The following is a 21,030-nucleotide window of genomic DNA, read 5'->3' as shown; positions in this document are numbered from 1 at the left end:
GCATACACACACACACACACACACACACACACACACACACACACACCACACACACTCACAACTGATTTAAACCTTACCCCACATCTGGTGGAAAAGAAAAGTCATTCCTACATCTACACTATCTCTGAAGATTCCAGGGCCTTATGTTGAAGTCTTTGGCTTTGATTTCCCACTACCACTGAATTCTTTCCTACATCTTACCTCATCTCCAGTCTATGTCAACCTGAGCATGGAATGTGGCCCTTTTCTACTCAGTCCTTCCCTCTCCCGCCCCAGTGTCCCTGATTCAATGTGTGATTATAGTTCATGGGGACTGGGGGGGTGTGGGGCTATTGTTCTGCACAACAAAATCATTCTTTCATCTATCACAAGAGGAAGACATTCTCATGGAAAAACAAGGGGATGGGCAAAACTCAGGAGAGTTATAAGATGAAAAAGAAAAAAAAAAAATCTCCCTTCGCCTACAATTGAATCTTGAAGGGGAGCAGAAGAGGCCACTCCAGAATGCGTCAGTTGGCATGTGGATTATTTTGAGCTGAAGGCAATCAAGATCCGACAGACTTAGGAAAAATTTTTTATCTCCCCCTTAAGTGACTGAAAGAATTCAGAAAGGGGCCTGTACCAGGGAAGAGAGCGATTACTGGAGATAACTTTTTCATCTGAGAGACTTATCTGCATGGCAGGGCAAAGATTTGTTTACCAAACATCTGCCCTTCTCATCATCCTGTGACTTGTCTTCCCTCCCTTTGGAGGCCCAGACCCCTTCCTTCTTCTCCTTAGCTCAGGGTGGTATGTGATCCTCAAATGCCTGACTGCTGGGAGTCTCATATTTTTATGGCACTCCCATATGTACAAAATTAAATTTGTTTTTCTCCTGTTCATCTGTCTTATGTTGATTTAATTATTAGATCAGCCAAAGAATGTAGAAGGGAAGAAGGGAAAATTTCTCTGCCCCTACAACCTCAAATCTTATTTCTCTGAAGTCATCACTGTTCATCAATTTTCAGTAGCACAAAAAGTAAAAGTTTAATATTAGGCATCCCTTTTCTTAAAACAAACAAACAAACAAACAAACAAACAAAACATGCTTCAGTGTTCTCCATCCCGAGGAATCTCTCCCTGTACTTAGTCCCGGTCTCTCCCCACCTTGCTGGGCCTTTTTTCCCTCCAACTCTGTGTCTTTCTTCAGCTTTCAGGACAGCTTTCTTCAGCTCTCTCGTTTTCATAGGCAAGATCATTTGGCTTTCCGTGTCTCCCCTCTCTTGCCCAGAGTCCTAACTCTTCACCACCAAAACATCCAACTGAAGTTTGCTGAACAAAAACCAGTTCTCTGTCTAGAGTTAATGTGCCCTCTCAAACTAACGACCCATCCCTGCCCTGCGTCCTTCACATACCTGCCTGCCCCCTTCCTGTGGCCCCTCCGTATCATAAACAGATAAAACATGGTATCGGCCCTCAAAGAACTTATAGTCTATGAATGGGAAGAGATGTGGTCAAAGAATCCCAACAGAGTGTGCTAGGTATAAGAAGAGGAATGGGTAAGACTTGGTAGAGGAATAAAAGAGAAAGTGATCTACTCCCCTTTTCACTTGGACTCATAGTAACAATAATGATGAGTAGCTAAAGCTGAGCACTGAGTTTGTGTCAGGCATGATGTCAAGCCTGGTACAGGCCCCCTTTCTAAATTCTTTCAGTCACTTAAGGGAGAGGTTTGGCAAAGGACCACCCAGATGAAAAGAACTCAATACATGTTAGTCAACCACTGAACACCTTTGGAGGTGGGTATTGCTTTTTGTATTTTACAAATGAGAAAGCTGAGCAGGAAAGACTAAGTAACCTGCCCCGCTGGAGCCAGGATTGCAATCCAGGCTTGAATCCAAAGTTCACACTCAACCAGTGCTTCCATGGGCTCTCCTTCCCTCCCCAACCTCACGTAGATTTGGCCCTTGGATGCTCAGAATTATGCCAGCCTTCTCAGGTGACCCCTCTGCCACACTGTGCACCCCACATCCTGAGAGTCAGACACCATGGCTTATTTCTATGATTGTTAAGTTGAGTCATATGAAATTGCCAATATATGACATGTGGGGACTTATAGAAATGGTGATAGAAGAAACCAGATGAATTTTGGGTGACCTTGCTTCCTTCGCTGTTATTCTGTGAGAACCAGGACCTTCAGACAATCCCACTACCTTGCTGCTGGAGGATTTAGACTGAGGGACAGAAAAGAGAGAGAAAGTCCTTTGGCCTTTCTTCCAGAGAACCAGACCCAGTGCCTCAGTGTGAAACAGCTTAGTCAAGCCCCTCTCTCATTTTTGGTCCCTGGCGGCCCCCAAAGCTATCGTCATCTGTAGTGAATTCCATTCAATTAAACATTCTGTTCCCTTCTCATCTCTGCCCTGACACATAGCATCCAGACCCAAGGATAGCATCAAGCACTCTATAATTCTTTCTACTAGGTAGCCTACAAGCTCCTGAGGTCAGCAGGGTTTCCTAAACGGTCAGGGCTGTTGTGAGAGAAAATGAAAGTATTTGCCTGTGAAGAAATTTTCCACATGTGAACCATAAACTCCCATATCCTGCTTTTGGCCAGAGTCAAACTTCCCCAGAGTTAGTCAGACATTCTCCTGGTGGCCACAGAAGCCAAACGAAAATTCTTCCATCTTCTGTCCTCCATCTACCATCCCCTTTCCTTCTCAGTCAATCTCCTTGAGTAACTCGATTATGTATAATGTCTCCACTTCCTTACTTGTCATTCAATTTTCAGCCTATGGTGAGCTGGCTTCTCTCTCAGCCTCTGTATTGAAACTGCCCTTGCTGGGTCAATAATGACCTTTGTTGCTACAATCAAGAGACGCTTCTTTTCCTTGTGTTATCTGACCTCTAGGCAGTAGTGGTCCTTGTCCACTACACCCTAATTTTTGAAACATGCTTCCCCCAAACTCTTCTACTTTCCTTACATCTTTGCTGACTCTTATTCCTTTGCTGACTCTTATTCCTTTGCTCATTTCTTAAGTGTTGTTTACCCTCAGGGTTCTAGACTAGATTTTCTTCTCTTCTCACTCCGCATTCTCTCCAAGGATAAACTAAACCTGCCTGTGGTGTCCACCTGTGGCCTCTCTAGGTGTTCTTACTCCTACTTTACTACCTGCAGCTCACATGCCCCTCTTGATCTTTAGTCCATATTCAGAACCACTTGTGGGACATCTCCCTTTTGCTAGGTTGCAGCCTTCACACTCAATATGTTCAAGCCGACACCAGAATCTTTCCCATCCTAACGACATATGCCCATAAATATGGTAGCACTGTCCACTGGTTGCCCAAAGCAGAAACCTGAGAGGAGTCTTTTACTCTTTTCTCTTTTATTCTCTGTGACCCATCAGCCCTCAAGTCCTGTAATTCTAGCTCCTAACTCTCTCAAATTCATCTTTCTCCATGTCCACTACCTCTTCACTAAGTGGATTTTACTCTTTTGGTCTTGCCCTGCTTAGTCCATTCTTCATAATGGAATGAGTATACTCTTTCTCTTCAGTGGCTCCTCATTACACTTGGAATAAAGTCCTAACTTTGATCAACCTTACTTTCTGCCTCTCACCACACTCACCAGTGCTCCTTCCTCCAAGATTTCACATGTATTATTTTTCTGTTTTTTTTCTAGCTCATTATCTCAGACTTACCCTTAGGACCTAACTCGAGACACTTCCACTCAAGCCTTTCCTGGGGCCTAACTGTGGGTAAAGTCTCCTACCTACAAAACCCCATAGCAACCAGCATTTATTCCTATAGAACATTTCTCTTACTCCAGTGGAGAACACAGACAAGTAAAGAGAGTATGGGTTCTTTGGGAGAAGGAAGCATAGGAAAGGTCTTGTCTTATTCTTTGCTGCCTGGACACTTGGCATAGTGCCTTGCACACATGAAGATGCTCATTATTCATCTATTGAATGAATGAGTGAATGAATGAATGAACTAATGAAGAGCGCAGAAAATATTAGAGCCTATGTTCTCTTTTTATTTCCGCTTAGCCATTTTCATGCTCTTATGCTCCTGCAATCTTTAATGAGTATTTAAGGCAAGCCAAGTGTTTCTCTCCTTTAACCCTCACAAACTCCTGTGAAGTTGGAATTAGCTTTATTTTATATTTCATGCTCAGGTGAGAAGTGATTTGCTCAAGATAAGAGAACCAGAAGATCTGGGTTAAAGTTTTAGCCCTAAGTTCAGGGTCCTTTCCATCTTGACTTTGGTGTCAAATATCAGTATGCTTTGATTCGACCCAACTCTGTCTTTCATTCATTCCTATCCTGATGGCTATTTTTACTGGCCAGAGTTCCACTTCAAATTAAAGGAGATGTGAGAGTGTGGAAGAGATATGAGCAGTGGGTGAATTTGGGGAAAGCTCCCCCAGAAATTCTCTCCCCAAAACTTGGTTCAGTGGCTGCTCAAAGAGCGATTTGGTTTCAAAAAAAGTCAACGGCTGAGGAAACAGGAGTTTGTACACTTGAATTACCCATTTGAGTGGAAATAGATTTATTAAACTGAAAAAGTTATTAGTCCTTAAGCTTAGTATTTCATGCTTTTGCCCACTTGATGGGATATGAGTGATGGTTGTACCTAAAGGGGAAAGAGCACATAATGAGTATCAACTATAGGTCAGTAACTGGTTTTGTCTTTCTCAAATCTCATAAAATAGTTATTTTAACTGCATGAGAAAAATTCTGGTTGAGAAAGTCATCCAGATCACACAGTTAGTAAGTGGATTCAAAATCAGAGCTGTGTGGCTCCCAGGTCCTTTGCATCATGTGGCAGACAGTGAATTCTGCAGTCATAGTGCCTGTGTTCAAATTTGGTTCTATGACTTTTCTAGGATGTGTGACTCTGGGAAGCCTCTTAATCTCTCTGGGATGTGGGAGCTCATGCTTTGGTGCTGTTAAGCCCCATGCACTTGGTCGGCAATAAATTCTCCTCCCTTTAAAAAAAAATGTGGAAAATAATACTTCTTATAGAGTTATGGTGAGGATTAAATAAAGTAATATCTATAAAGCATATCCCTATACATATTAAATGTGATATAAATGTTAGCTATCATCATCATTATCATCATCATCACCACCACCGCCAACAGCACTTTTAATTGTTCTACTTGCCAATAAGGCAGATTTTTCTGGGCCATGAGATAAATGAGTACTCAGAGCATTCCTCTTGAAGACTTTAGCACTCCAGAATTTAACAATTAGTCAAGGCTGTAGGGTACATGACACAGAACACATTCTTTGAGGGATTGAAAGTATAATTGAAAAACAACAAAGTAGACTACAACCGTATGGTGGACAAATAACTCAGCTGGTTAGTTGGGAGTGTTGCCAGAAGAACTGTCCTATAAACAGGGTTAATGTTTTCAGGAGGAGACAGTAGCTTAACCAGGCACATTTAGATGTTCTATCTGGGAGTTGCCAAAAATATATTGAAATTGACTTAGTGAGATTAACAGTAATGTTAAAAGTACATGTCAGGTAATAATTAGTGTTTTGTGAGTTCTTACTAAATGTCTGGAACTGCTAGCACTTTGTTATCTGATTTAATCTTCACAACAACCCTTATGTAGTAGACATTTTTATTATTTCCATTTTATAGATGAGGGAACTAAGGTTCACGAATGTTAATATGATCAGGGTTGTCCAACAGGTAAGGGAGAAAGCTGGCATTTGAATCCAAGTTGGGCTGCCTCCAGAGTACATGTTCTTCCTTAACTACTGTCATGTATTCCTCCTCATTCCCTTATACTGGGACTTTCTAACAATCTCCACAAGTGCCTGATTTTTGTGAATGACCCCAAGACCCAGTCTTCATTCATACACATCCTGAAGCAAATTCTCCAAAGCAGAAGGGAGGAAAAGAGCATTCTCAGATGGAGAGATGCCCCCGAGAGTTGAAGTTGGGCTCTGACCTGTATTTTCTGATGGGCAACATTTTCTTGCTTGAAACCAGAAGGACAGCTGGCTCACAAGCTCTTTGCAAGGGAGTCAGGCCAGACTTCTCCTAGTGCAGCTTCATTGTTATTATTCTGTAATGAGAAATAAATTTGATAACAACTAGAATTTATTTTAAGCCTTTGTTCCAAGAACCAATTAAAGTTTCTACTTTGACTTGAGCTAAGTCTAGCATCCTTATACATATGTTTTTAGAATCGAAGGCTAGAGTGTCCTGGACTAGGATGCCTCAGCACCATCTTTACTGAAAATCCTTTGTGTGTGTGTGTGTGTGTGTGTGTGGTTTTCCAGCATTCTTCTCTTTAGAACTTTGATTATCATCAACATGGTCAAAAAGACTCTTGACACTGTTTTCAAATTATGGGTGAGAGAACACAGCTTACTTTTAAGAACTTAATTAGTTTTGCTGGTGCTGACCTTCTAAGAGGAAGAGTTAGCAAACATTTTATTTTTTTTCAAATCAGAACTTGAAAAACAAGATTTCAGGAAGGATTTTTCTTAACACTTCCTGGTTCAAGAGATACTCTGGAAGATTTAGGTTTTTTAGGTTAATAAAGAAAGCAAAACAATGTATTTTGAGTTTTCCAGGACACATAGTCACTACACATATTGGTCAGGGAGAAAATTGTGGCTGAGTTTCTTACCCAACAACTTTGTCTATGTATATGTGTGTGTTGGGAGAATTCACAGGTAGTTTTTCTTTCCTGTAAAATAAAGTAAGTGGAGGTAATATTCAAAGTGGAGTCTTGGAAGAACAGTTTAAATCAAGAGGAATTGCTAGGAGTATCTGGAGCCTGGGTCCTAATTCCGAGATCTGGACATGTTATTTTCCTCTAATTCTTCCTTCCCTCCTCCTCGTTTTTCTTTGCTATTGTTTATTGGGTACTCACCATTCACCAGACAATTTTCTAAGCAATTTACATACATTTTCTCATTTAATTTTCATATAACCTTATGAGAGAAGTATGACTGTTACCTCCAATTGATAAACAAGGGAATGAAGGCTTATAAAGTTTAAGTAACTTGCCCCAGATCAAGCAGAGGGAAAGGTCGAGCCAGAACTCAACCTTAGGACTCTGGTTCTAGACCTTGGCCTCTCAACCACCATAGCGTTCTGCTTCCTCACTAAACATTTTCTGTTCTTTGTCCCCAGGGACAGAATGAGAACTTCAGTCAATGTTGTGGGTGACTCTTTTGGGGCTGGGATTGTCTATCACCTCTCCAAGTCCGAGTTGGATACCATTGATTCCCAGCACCGAGTGCATGAAGATATTGAAATGACCAAGACCCAGTCCATTTATGATGACATGAAGAATCATAGGGAAAGCAACTCTAATCAATGTGTCTATGCTGCACACAACTCTGTCATAGTAGATGAGTGCAAGGTACCTTTCCCATTCATGGATATCGAGACCTGTATATAATAGTGCATGCTCGATTTCTTAAAACAAATACCAAAGCCCTGCACGTATTATTGTCATATTTATTTTTCTAAAGAATCATGTAACCCAAGCTTCTGTGAGTCCCAGATCATCTAACTCTGTGTCTAACATGGCTGGAAATCAACAGGCCTAACAGTGAAAGAGCCAATCAGTCACTTCTTTCATCCATATGATGCAAAACAGTCGTTCTGATGCCCCCATCCACCCACTTCACAAATTTGATTGGTTTTCTTGAATATTGTGCCCAAGAATGTGTGGTCCCTAGGATTTTGCTGGCATTCAAATAGTCTATTCCTCAGGTGAAACATCAAGAGAAATACCCAGAATCATTTGATTTATATAGCACAAACATTTCTTCTTTCTTTGTATCATGTATTGGTCAAAAATGTGCCCACATAGCTATGCAGCTATCTTTCTCTTATTTTTGCGGGAAGGTGAGTTTTGACTTGGCAGTCACTTTGCTCTAAGAATGGGTAACAAATTTCAAGTAAAGGAAAGACAATCATTCGTAGAGGTCTTCTAAAACACTACATTTCTCACTGCCCAGCAGTACCATCTTTCCTGAAGCATGGATGTTCTGGACTCTTCCAAGCTGTTGGGTGCTAAGTCTTAAAGCTTGATGGGCTCTGTCTAGCATTCACTTAACTAACTTGACATTCTCAAAGACAGAGTGTCATGACCAGAGTGAAGCAAACTTGGAGAAACCCTGGCAGGTGAGCAGAGTCACCTCTGGGGGTTGGGTTGCTAAAATGGTTCCAGGCTCAGTACAGATTTCTGATATCTTCTTGACTCTTGTTGACAAGATCTCATTTCATTTGTTAATTTCTTTCTGTCTTACTTGTACGTTGTTCTAAATATACCCGATGGCTTCTGCTGGGCAACTGAGGTTAACACAGAAGCAGTTCTCTTTAGTGGGCAGCAACATAGGTCCAGAAATCTAACAGACTAGCCACTACCTTTTGCTCATCCCCTCTATATCAGGTACACGTGTGAGTCAACCAGGGCTCTGATACAAAGTAGGGAGGGACCCCACCCAGAGGGACCCCATCCATCAAGAGGCAATCGTGTAAATTAATAAACTCAGTGAAAATGGCTCATTATTAGAAATTCAGATGTACTTAAAGTATATACTCCATTCTCCTAGAAAGTGTTTCCCACATTTAAATGAATGTGCTGGATTATTCCCCATTAAAATGTTAGCTTGAGTCAACTCAACATTCCCAAAGAATGACTTTATACTCTGTTATATTTAATCAGTATTTATTGTGTGCCTTGTGAGGCTTAGATGAGCACCCCCATCTCATTCCTATGACCTATATTTTGATTATTCATCAAGTGTTTATTGAGTGGCCATTATCTGCAAAGCCCTGAATTAGGAATAGGAGGAAAGCAAGATGAATGTACTATTCTGTAGAGGAGATAAGGCTTGGCCCCAAATTACTTCCATACAAGGAAATATAGTATAGTATGAAACAAGATGAAAATACATATATTTTTTTAATTTTGCAATCCCAGTGGTTAATTGCCTATGTTGTGGCCCTTCTGGAGTATTTTAAGAGGCTTCTTAATAATATTGTTTTGTATAGGCATGAAAACATCTCTAGATTTCAGATGTCCTAGATTTTTTTTTCTTAAAGGATATCAAGCATATCGGGAAAAATTTGCTTCAGATTTTAAGCAGAACAACTCAAGTCCCACAAGGAGATGTTTGTCAACTGTCGCTATCAATAGGAAGTAAGCCTACATGAGGAGAGAGACTGTGTCCCCATTTATCACTGCTGTGTCCTAGCACCTGAAGCAGTGCCTGGCATATTTCTAGTAGGCTCTCTAGAAATATTTGTTGAATGTGTCCTTTTAGCATCTTGACCCTATGCTTTAATTCAGATAACCTTTTTTTTTTTTTTTTTTTTGCTGACCGTTCTATAGAGATAGTGGCTCAGTCTCTATAATTGACTACCCAGCCAACCACTTGCAAACTTATCGGCGAAGTAGCATTTCGCTGGTCAAATGGTGAAACTGAGCATGTCATGGAAATGGTGAAATGGCCATATAGGTTTAATAACTACTCCAGCTGTTTGCACATTTTAGTGAAATGATTAGGTTCAGCTCACTATGTTGGTCCTCAGCCTTTGCTAGGTGAGGCAAATTGACTCTTTCCACTCTAGATCAACTAACTGAGTTGACACTGATATGCGAAGGAGGCAGCCAGAGCTATGGAGATGAATTTGCACACTTTCCCAGAGTATCTGAAACACGTTTATTTATGCTTTGGAACTTCCTTCTGGTCCATTCTGTCTCACTGCTTTTTAGAAACTGAGATGGAAGACGCCAATGGTTCCTGGCAGTTCCCTCCTCTGCTTTTTTTTTTCTTTCTATTACCCAGGTGTTTGGAGCAGAAAGGAGTTGAATGGATGGGGGAATGGAGTTCCGACTCCCTTTAACCCAACCATGCCAAAAAAGCTGCTCTCCCAGCTACTTTTGAAACACAGGCCCGGTATTTAAAAAAAAAACACCCTCATTCCCAAGTGCTGTCTAGTTTTCCAAGGCATCTCATTGTGATTTATAATTTTGCACAGCTATTGATCTGGTTCATCACTGAAAGCCAAATAGGCACATTCCAAGGTCTGAGTGAACAGGCAACTTTCTCCAGGCAGATGGTTTGTCCCTTCCTGGAAGTATCTCCTGACAGTTCACTGAAGGGGAAACCAATTTGCTGCAGCTCTGGTCAAAACTTTAACCACTTCAAGCACCGTTATGTCACATTGCTCTTTCTATTTTCAAACTCTTGCCTTGTAATGAGTAGTTTGAAAGTTATGCAATAGCTTTTTAATTTTAATCATAATAACTGCATGTGAGGAGGTCATTGCTTGTTGCATGGTTTTTCTGAAACACTGTAGGGGCCAATGGGGATTGGAGGAATGGCCAATTTTTATTTTCACTTGCTTGGTTTGTGAAGGGCAGTTGGCCTTCTGTTCCTAGCATGTTGTGTGTGTCCCTAACGCATGCGTTTCACTGCCACTTGGGTAAGAAAAAGGTCAGATTTCTTTCAAACATTGCTGCGTTTGTCATATCTCCATATTCTAATGCTTCCATAAATCCAGTCTCTCCATTATGTGGAATATCAGTCGTGGGTTTAAGTTTGCACATGACGTTGAGGACAGACAGATGGAAGGTAAGCTAGGAAAACTGTGTAGAAGTGGAGGGGAATCCCCCGCGCCCCACCATATTGTGTAAGGGTTCAGTTTGCTTAGAGCCAGAGAAGCATAATATAGACAGTCTGGTGATTACATTTTTATTAGATGTCTGCATTGAACTAATTTAAATAGACATGTCACTGATCTCAGGCTTTTAATCCCCTCTTTTATTTTTAATTTTTAAAATCTGGATAGCTTATTTGGTAAACAGACCATCATGATTCCTGATTTTAAAATTGGATGTGTATAAAATTCACCTGGCCTCATTGCAACTGAACCTTTCACATGCATGAGTAGAACTAGCTGCCTAGTTCTGGATTGTTTTTCTCTGTGGTTGTATGGAGTAGCACATGGGCACTATTTGTTAAGGATTGCATTACTGTTTGATGACGGGTCTATGGGTAGTTAGACACCCCCACAACTCTAAAAGCACAGTTTATATCCCCCAAACTGCAAAGTGTCTCCAGTCCCTCATTACCTGCTAAGGCAAATATATATTTTTTAATGTTCACAAATCAGTGTTGAAAACCAAGATCAGCTCAAAATCAGTTTGAGAAGAACAACATTTAAAATTAATATATAAGTCGTGCAGTACAACCTGGATCTGGTGCTCCTCCACATAACCCCTGGGGTGGTTTTCTGGTATGTGGCCTGTAAGCTGGATGTTGATGATAATTATTTTCAGGTAACTCTGGCAGCCAACGGAAAGTCAGCAGAATGCAGTGTTGAGGAAGAACCTTGGAAACGTGAAAAATAAGAATATGACTCTCAACAAATTCTTGAATAAACTCCCCAGCGTATGTTATGGTAAAAGAGGATATAAACAAGCTTTCTTTAAAAAGGAAAAAATGCATATATTTCTATGTTTACTTAATCTGTTAGCTGAGGCTTAGAGGATCTGTTGTGAGTCAGTGATAGGCATGGTGCTGTGTCTTTGCCAAATAATGCTTTGTAACCATCTAATTTTCTCACTTGTATTATTGTCTGAATGGTTGCTGCTGGAGGAATCAGTTTGAATTGAAGACGCGTTCTTGCCAGCTTCCTTTTTTTTTTTTTCTCAAGATGCAGAACCGTAGCTGCTCTTTTCCCAGGGGACACAACTAAGCAGTGCGGTACACTCCAGGGATCTGGGATAGTGAGCAGACACTCAGTGTGTTATTCCTTCAAGTGTTCTCCGTGCTTCACCTCGTTACGCACTTCTAGAAGCCTCTAGAAGTGATTCTTAAATGTCTTGTAGAGCTTGCCCATGTGTTGATAAAAGCAAGTACCTGTTTTAGGGAACAGTGACAATTTATCTTCTGTGTCCTCTTTTTAGCTAAATGTTTCCAAGAGAGTTGTAAGGGGAGCCATACTCTTAAGGATGCTGATTATGAAACCCACTGAGTCTCTGCTCTCCTCTACCTAGTCTGTGGAAATTTATTATTGAAATTTCAGAGTATGTTTCATAAATTGCTTAAAATTTGATAATGGATTAGAATGTAATTGACATGTAACTACTGTATATATTGACAAAACTAAGGGAGCACAGTCAACATAAATTTTAACCAGATTCAAATATTCAAATTCATTTTCGTTTGCTTTGCATTCACCTGGCATAGTGAAATCAAGTGAGATTATTTTGATCTCTGCTTCACTTTCTTTGTTTCCCCATAAAATTCTTGTTTGGGTTTCTAACAAAAAGACATTTTTTGATCCCCAAATTATTTTAATAATATTCTCATCAAACTAGAAGGCCTAATCATTTTAATCTCCTTACACACAGAGAACAGTTGTGTTGGCTGTGCCTCTTTTAATATCATCTCTTGATAAAAACAAAAAGATTGTCACTTATCTAATAAGTAAAAAGCCTTTTGTTATATTATATCAAAGCACATAAAACCAACTACAGGACACAGTTTGAAGCAGAGCCCTAGTCTTCTCTGTGGAAAGGACCAGAAAACAAACATATGTGCAAAATCCTATAAAGGTGACATTCCTATGGCAAAGTCAGGGCAACCTTGAACCATGAAATGGGAACAAAGGATAGCTCTACACAATTCAACTCAAAGATGGAACCTTTTCAAGGCTGTGAAAGTTTGGGAGAATAAATAATATAATTGGAGTAGTACAGTGCCTTGCATGCTGTAGACACCCAACAAATCCTGAATGATTGATTGTGCAAGCTAGATTTTTCAATGTCTCTCCCCTCATTTTCTATTGAATAACCCACAGTATTTTCCTAAGGTTGTGGGCTTTGGGAGTTTGCTGAGGACTTGAACATGAATCATTGATAAATAAAGCACATTCAACCCTAAGGAATGTGTAGAACCTTGGTCCGCACACGGGAGTAAGGAGGTATCTGAGGCTGGCAGATGGATGCTGAGATACTCATGAATGGTCGTAGACTCCAAATTCTCTAAGGAGAGGATATTTGTAAACATCACATACCCTTTATCACCTACTCCTTGTGACTTTTCCAAAGCAGACACCTTTGGAACATACAAGAGACAAGAGATTCCAATTATTTGTGTCCCTTAAACCCTAGTTGTTTTGGATAAGGATCGCTATTCAGCAGTATTAAGCAGATTTTTGCATTTTAAAAAAAAAGTGGCATTGGTCTTCATTTTCATTATATGGGCAGTTAACAGGGTGGCCAAGGATGTGCTGAAATGTAACTGTGGAAAATGTATCCTTTATAGCAAATGTTGTGGATCAAGGGGACAGTTCTTGGATTCAGCTGTGAAACTGTTAAGGATTGTCTTTAAGTGGTGCGCCCAAGAGCTTTTTTTATGGTGAGAAGGATCTAAGCAAGGCATCTAGAAGCTTGTGGTTTTTGCTGTTTAAAGCCAGCTTAGCACTTAGACAGGCTGACATGCTTCTTGAAGGAGTTGTCTCAGGATCATCTTCCCAAGACTCTGCCTAAATGTCCTCTTGGCTTGCTTTGTCTTCAGCTTTTTCCTAGTTACCCAGTTGGCTTGTAAATCTGTAAGGGGACAGTGTGTTCAGGAGAAACAAGATGCACAGCTTAACAAAGCAGGTTTTTCTAGTTTGAGACTGTATGCAATAAGTTCCTTAATAAGGAGATCACATTTATCTGGATTCAGCAAAACATATTAAAAATAAACACTTTCTCAAATTCAAGACAAGCTTGAAAATCCAGGATGCATGTAGAGCTGACATATGACTGTGCCCTCTGATTTTTTTTAGGCCTCATTCATTCTTCTCATGCCATGTCCTTTGGGGTTTTCCTTGTCCAGTATATGTGCCATAAACAGAACAAATAGATCCAGATTGTACCTCTAACAACTTTTTCTAAAAAGGACATGTAAGACCTGTCAGTTATATGCATAGATTTATATTAACAGGTCCAACACAGATAAAAATGCTTGTAATCGTACCCTAATATTGGACGATGCATAAATGTTATATTTATATACAGACATGGCAGGCCAGGTGCATACACTACATCCTGTGAGGTCTCTAAGTCAGTGCTTTGGCAACGCCATTTTGTTATAGACTTATTTACTCTTTTTAGGAATCAGAATTGTTTCGGAAGAAAACCTAAGCAGATGTTAATCCTTCCTTCTCTCGTTTTTGCCCATTGAGAAACCCAAGTGAAATCATCATAGGTTACCTACTTACCATTCAACGAATCAAATCCAATCAGTGAGAAGAATGGCTTCTCTCTCAAGGTAAGGTTTTATCTTAGATCTTTGAGGATGTCCTCCCCATGCAAAGAGCATCAGAGAATCCAGGCAATGATCTAGGTCACACAGATCCTCGATATAGGACTTCAGGTGATGATATTGAACCAGGTAGCTATCAGGTTCAATAGTTACTACAGGGTGTGGAAACACAGCCTATAATCCCATTTCCTGAAGAAGTTACCATGTCCCCTAAAAGACAAATATTTACTTCTCTTTTCCGACTGTTATTTAGTCTGGATATTCATGAAAGCCTAAAGCAAGGATGCCTGGATTTAGACTGCTGAAAGCTGAGAAAGGCTTAGGGAAAATTCAGTTCTCAGAACGATATACTCCTGGTAAGTAATACCAGAAATCCCGTGACCTGTTGATTAGAGGGTCTCAGGTCATTCCTACTCATGCATGACGTTATTTTCACGTGTATTAAAAATCAAGAAGCCCTTTCAGAGTTAAGTAACTCATCTACTTACTGGGTCCCTGCAAGAAAACTCAATCCTGCCACTTTTTTTTTTTTTTTGCAAATACCACACTTTCCCTATGTTCTCAGTAGCAAATGTTATGGTACACTATTTCACTTTTTTCAGGATCAAGGCTTCTGTCTGTGCTCTATTTTCCCATGAAATATAGCAGTAAATCCAAATAGGTATACCCAAGCTCAGAAAGAACTCCCCGTAGTTCACACTCTTGCTGAAACAAGTCTCAGCGGTGTTTGCCTGGTTTGGTGACTTAACATGCTCAGCAGTTACACCCAAGGGAAGTAGCTCTTCCCCTTCATTGCTCTTAAACTCTCAGGGCCATGCAGTTATCTAGGTTGTTGCTTTTGCTTTGCTTATTCTCCAAGTGAATTTATTCCAAGCCAAGAAAAAGTACCACATGGGATGTTTCACATTGTGAATAAGAGTAGTAGGACCTGGGAGCCTAGGAAGATTAAGTGTAAGCAAAGAGCCTGAAGCAATTCTGATGTGACAGTTTTGTAAATCTAGTGGTCAGACGAGATTAATGGTTTCCCTATCTGGTACTTTCTGGCTAAAACCTAGGAGAAAGGCCACTGAGTGCTAACCCAGGCAGGTTGCACTATAGGTAGATTGTTCTTGAATGGGGTGAGTTCAAAACTGCTCATGCAACATTTGCTTATGATTTTCCTGAAAGGAAAACCCAGTTTCCCACTCTTCTTCCTCCTTTCTTCTCATTCCACTTGTCATTGTTGCTGCTTAAGAGACAGTTTTGTAAACAACCATACAAATAAGTATAAGGGTTGGTTTTAGAATAGATGACAGAGAATCTTAATTAAATAGTATTTCATTTTATTGCATAGCACAGCTAATTCAGATAATGCCATTGAGATGGTAAGAAATAACACAGTTGAGTAGAGGCAATATTTGACTTAGACTCTACCAATTTTTAGCTGGATAACTTATATAACTCACTTTATGGCCAAGCCTTATTCCTCGAATATTTAAAGGAAGGTGTTGACTTAAATAATTAAAACCCCCTTCTAGAATCCATAATATTATGTATGATCTCTGCTTTAATTTCTTTTTTCCTCAGAGGCTTACTACTATTAAATATAACTTTATATTTTAAGTCAGAGGGGCCTATAATAATGACTAATCGATTCAGATTTTTCTCATCCCCTTTGGGGAAAATTAAATTCCAGCCTCTCTTCATCTGATATTTTACAACAAGCTTGGAAGACGGCCATGTTAATTTATTGTTTGGTGTTTTGGAACACAGGCAGACATACAACTGTCTTTGCCTAAACTCACTGTCCTAGTCGGAGTAGCGATTCAGCTCAGGGAAAAATGCTGCCAGAGTCACCAAGAGAGGACTAGATGCGTCTGCAGCCTCACTCAAGCTCTTGCATCATTCCTGCTGTAGCAATGGAGCCCACTCCGAATACCCATCACACACACAGTTTTCTCCAAACAGTCCTAATTGCCAACGCAGGGTGGGAATTTGGGAGCCTTTGGCAAATAAACCTGAACACTCTTATGAAATTTGGTGCAAGACTTACACAATACCAACAACTGTCTGTAAATACCTCCCCTTTCCACCTGTACGCAGACATGCACCTCTGTACACAGGGTGAGCCCGGGCCAACTCCTTTCTCTGGAGAGATGTACGAGGATATTTGATGGAATTCATTTTCCAATTTTCCTCTTGGTTTGCTTCCTTCGTGGACATCACATCACAGATAGAGAAGCTCTATCTGACGAGAGTGGAGTTGTGATGGCTATCTTCATGCCTGAGGGGTTTCTAGGGTAGGTAGAATGCGTGGTCTGTCTCCAAGATGCGTGCCAGCAGCCATGGCCTTGGAGCATCCTCTTGTACTTCCTGCTACTGCTGCAATGGGCCACTGCTTGCATCCTTGCTCTTTGTCCAAACTTCAGCCGACTGTGGAATAGGTCTGGTATTTATTATGTTGTCCGCGCCTTTATTGCCAGAGAAGACTTCAGCTTTTTAGATTTGGGGGAGCAAAATGCAAAGCTAGGACTAAAAGGATTTGGTTATTTTTGTTTGTTTGTTTGTTTTGTTTGTTTGTTTTAGTGTAGCAGACCTGATTTAAGAGCTGCAAGAAAAACACGATTTCTTAACTGACCCATATATGAACCTATAGAAAAGTAAGAGAAGCTCCCAAGTTCTTATTTCATTCACTTGAAGTAATATCCTGAGTAATTACTTATCAGTTTTTTTTTTCTATGTCCAGCCTCACTTTACCTTCCTACCTCCGGACCAAGTATCCATTCTGATATTTTTAGAAGTCCTTCTGATTGTTATATGGGGCCCTTTTGTGCTGAGAACAAAACCTGCTACTGTTTCGCAGAGAATAAAGCAGACCCCACTGCTTTGCAGAGCCAGAACTTGACCTGGAGCATAGGTAGCAACAAGTCTCCGGGGCCTCCGGAGACACCCCCAACTCCTGGATGAGTGTTGGAATGTAGCAGCTGACTGCTACCCTCTCCTCATCTTCCATGGAGACAGGGATGATACAGTCAGAGCTTCTGGGGCTCCGTTTCTTCTCATGGCAACCATTTAGCCTGCCTCGAAACAGCCCGTTGCCTTTGGTGGGAGAGAAATGCACACACTAGCCAAGGAAGTTGGTCTAGCACGTCTCTGAGGTTTCACCCCGTGGAGTGAACTATCCGAGGCGTACTGTCAGAAAGCTGGCACTCTCGCTTAATCCTCCGGGAGAGTTACTCCTTGCTGGGAACTCGTCCTTTGGCATGCAGATCTTTCCACACATCACCTTAACTCTCTCCTTTCCTCCCTCCCTGGCAAACCCCAGCATTGTATCCACGTTGCACAACACAGATCAGATTATCTGGTCACTATAGAGATTTGTATATAAAAAACTACTTTTGTGAGGATTTTTGTATATTGTTTTTCTATTTGTTTTCTATGGCTTGAGGAGAGAGCTGGCAAACTGTGAATCTAATTTGATCTTGCTGCCAGCAAATATATTTTGGCTTCCTGGTAAGAATCTATGTTACCAGGGACAATATATTGCCCTCTGATCAGTATTGCACCCCAAATTCACATATTTCTTCAGCCCAATCTTACATTGTTTTTTAAACAAATCCCTGGGCTTCTTTGCTATTATTTATTAAAAGCATGAGAAAATGTATTTATAGTCCTGAATATTATATGTTTAATATTGATTTAGCCTTTAATAATGTTATAGGTTTGTATCTATTCTTCATAAACCATAAAGAACTCAATGTAGATTGAAGTACTCTATTTAGTATCTGTAATTTTGCAGACAGATATTTTTCTTATGGCATTTTCTATATAACACATATGTAGAATTATAACCAATTAGAGCACAAGAAGTTTCTACAGCAATTTAGAACTATCAGTTGTTTCCTGAGCATACAGCCACATTTGAAAAATGTAAGAACCCAGTCCTTTGTGATGCAACGAACAAAATGACCATAAAGAACAAGGAATAACTTAAATCCCTTAGCTGGTTAGGATATACATTTAAATAATTAGTCTTTTTAACTCAAGGAATGGTGCTGATTTCTTATTTTTGACGCCAGGCCTTGTTTTTCCAGCTAAGCATTCTAATGTTGCTTTTCTCCAAGAAGATGAAAAATAAGGTGATAATAGTGATATCACTTTTATATCAGAATCTCCCATGCCTTCCTAGTAATTTATGTGAAAATTGGCTTAGGAAAATCTTGAATAGCAGAAATTGAGGGTGGGTGCTAGGAAGCAAATCAGGACAGATTTGTTGCAGTTCATTCTTGCCAAGCAAATTGGTAGTAAATGTCACATTGTTATGTGAATTAAGCACATATTTTTAAGAAAAAAAAAAATATTAGTACCGGCTATGAAGCAATACTCTAATCACTGGGGCTGGAGGTGGGGGCTTAAAGTCACACTGAAATTGTTTAGCAGCAGCCCAGGTAGATTCTGTCCTCAGGTGAATAACAATCTATATAATTTCCCCGAAAGGCAAATCAATAGGTTCTTCAAAGATGGGAGGAGGGGGTTCTTCTTTCTGCCAAACACACTTTCTGATATGGTTGTAGGGCTAGGATTTTTGCCATGTTTTAAGACATGTTTGGTTCTATAGAAAGTGTAGTGGGCTGTATTCGAACCTGTTCCTCATTAAGCAAACAGAAGTTCCCTCAACTGGCAATGATTGTACCTGTGATTTTCAAGCACAGCTAGCTGTCAAAGCATGGAGTTCTTGTGCATACACAGTAACGCTTGGTTCACGCATGAAGAACAGTGCCTATGCACTTGTGTAGCTATAATGTAGGTATCTATGTGTAATTTCAGTGAAATGGTGCATAGATGTAATTTAATTTAAATGTTATTTTTGGCTGTTCATTTATATGTAGTAGACTTGTTGATTGGTGTTTTTGAAAACCCTTCTTTTCCTTCTCGGATACCTAGTAGTGAATAAATTCTCCTCTTAATGTGATTTGGGGATGTATATCAGTGAAGAACTTATCTGTGAATCTTTTGTACTGATGACTGAAAGTCTGGGTGTGTCCAGCATCTTTGTAAATATGCAATTCAGAGCAAGAGAAGATTAGACGTGGGTCACGGGTCTTAGTGAAATGTCATCTGACATCTGTATAATGCATGTTGAATGCAAATATGGAACTTTTAATTGTCTAGGTTTAAGTAGGTTTAGAATGAAGACATTTATCTATAGCCCTCCTCCACTTGGTGGATTGGGCTCAGAGAGACAAAAGATTAGTCTGCTTCTGTGCATGTTAGCATCATGTCCTTAGGTAAATGTCTGCCTCTCTGATTGCCAAATACTGATCATGATGCTCATGACTTAAAGGCTCTGAAGAGCTTTGTCTTCCTTGCTTTCTTGAGTCAGAGTACAGGAAAGATATTTACTGACTAACTGCCATGCAGACCAAACCCCACAAGAGCACAGTTCCATAGTAAACTGCATAGTTGTCTTTAGAAAGATAGAGCACTAGAAGCACAGGAATGGTCAGTGTACAGCTATAGGGTTTCAGAAAGGCAACTGATAATGCACAGATCCCACTTATGTGAAGGGAGTGTGAACTCTACCTAATAGGCTCTGTGTGCATCTTTTGAGTGGTTGAAGATGAGATTAACTAATGCAAATTACACACTTGCCTCCTAAAACACACGTTCTGTCTAATTATCACTAAATGGATGCTGTGGAGTCTATAGTTCCTGTAACCCCTTTCTTCTCTGCAAGAACAGAGAAGAATGGCCATGTGCAGTTGGGAACACTGAGTTCTCTTTTCACAAGATGAGCAGAGCCTAAAAGATCCCCTGAAGGCACAAAGCACATTAATTTTCAGTGGCTTCTCCAGTGATTGGAGTGAGAGGATATACATAATGGACAGCCACATTCTTTAACTTCTATCAAATTCAAGATAGAAACCTTACTGAAAGAAAGCTAGCCCTTAGGCAGGATTCTCTGAAGATTCTCGTGTGCCCAGAATGAAAGATAAGAATAATTATTTCCTTCACATTCACAATCCCCATCTGTCTAAAGTCATGTAGCATAGAGCATCTATAGCACATAGTGTTTAAAGACTAATGAATGAAAAAAACCTTTCAACTAATTTTTTGGGTTGTTTCTTATGTATTGTACTAGGAAATGCCTTGTTGGCAAAGCACATTTTGAGTAGTTGAAGTCTTTTGTTTTCACCTTTAGCTTTCTAAGCTTTCTTATAATGTGGACTGATTACCATAATATTTCATGTATAAAATAACTGGATATTCTTTATATACTGGAAATAATCTGTGAATCCAATATTTCACTAAGTGTTTTAACTTTTGTGTATATATCTCTCATCAATAAATGTGGATTTCAATTTGGTTGCTGCCTTGCCTTCAGTTCTCATTTTAAACTAATGTTTATTATTTAGTAAGGGTCTCCGGTGTTCCTTTTGGAGAAATTTGAGGAGTGAAAACTGCAGTGTCCAGATGAATATTTTCTAGGAAGCCTACGTATAGACTGGAGTCACATCTTGTGATATAAAGTTAGTGAGGTGGACAAATATGGTGTATAATCGAAATTATCCCTGTGAATCACCCAGTATGGCCTATTCCCCAAATTTCAGTGTCTTAAAACAACCAAGGTTTATTTCTTACTCATGTGACATGTTTATTACAAGTTAACTGGAGGACTCTGCCCCACGTCATCCTCACTGAGAGAGTCTGAGAGAGACTTCATCTCCATGCTTATGCAGTTGCCAAATACAGGAAAAAGGAA

The 21,030-nt window shown here is 40.0% G+C and overlaps 1 protein-coding gene across 5 annotated transcripts in view; it reads left to right on the top strand.

Annotated features, from left to right (window-relative positions):
- Positions 1-20,632, top strand: part of SLC1A2 (solute carrier family 1 member 2) — a 139,440-nt gene extending 118,808 nt beyond the window's left edge. For 4 of the 5 annotated variants that reach the window (XM_039867048.1, XM_039867043.1, XM_039867033.1 and 1 more), the window contains 2 exons: positions 7,141-7,372; positions 11,309-20,632. In XM_039867048.1, the coding sequence (XP_039722982.1) occupies positions 7,141-7,372; positions 11,309-11,380 (304 nt within the window). In that variant the 3' untranslated portion in view covers positions 11,381-20,632. Of the gene's footprint in view, positions 1-7,140; positions 7,373-10,530; positions 10,602-11,308 lie in introns of all 5 variants that reach the window. The other variant, XM_039867044.1, reaches the window with a different exon arrangement.
- The last annotated feature ends 398 nt before the right edge of the window (positions 20,633-21,030 follow it).

The sequence above is a fragment of the Pteropus medius genome, unplaced genomic scaffold, assembly GCF_902729225.1.
Source record: "Pteropus medius unplaced genomic scaffold, Ma_sr-lr_union100, whole genome shotgun sequence".
NCBI lineage: Eukaryota > Metazoa > Chordata > Mammalia > Chiroptera > Pteropodidae > Pteropus > Pteropus medius.
The sequence above is the reverse complement of the archived record's forward strand: the minus strand, read 5'-3'. Positions and strand labels throughout refer to the sequence as shown.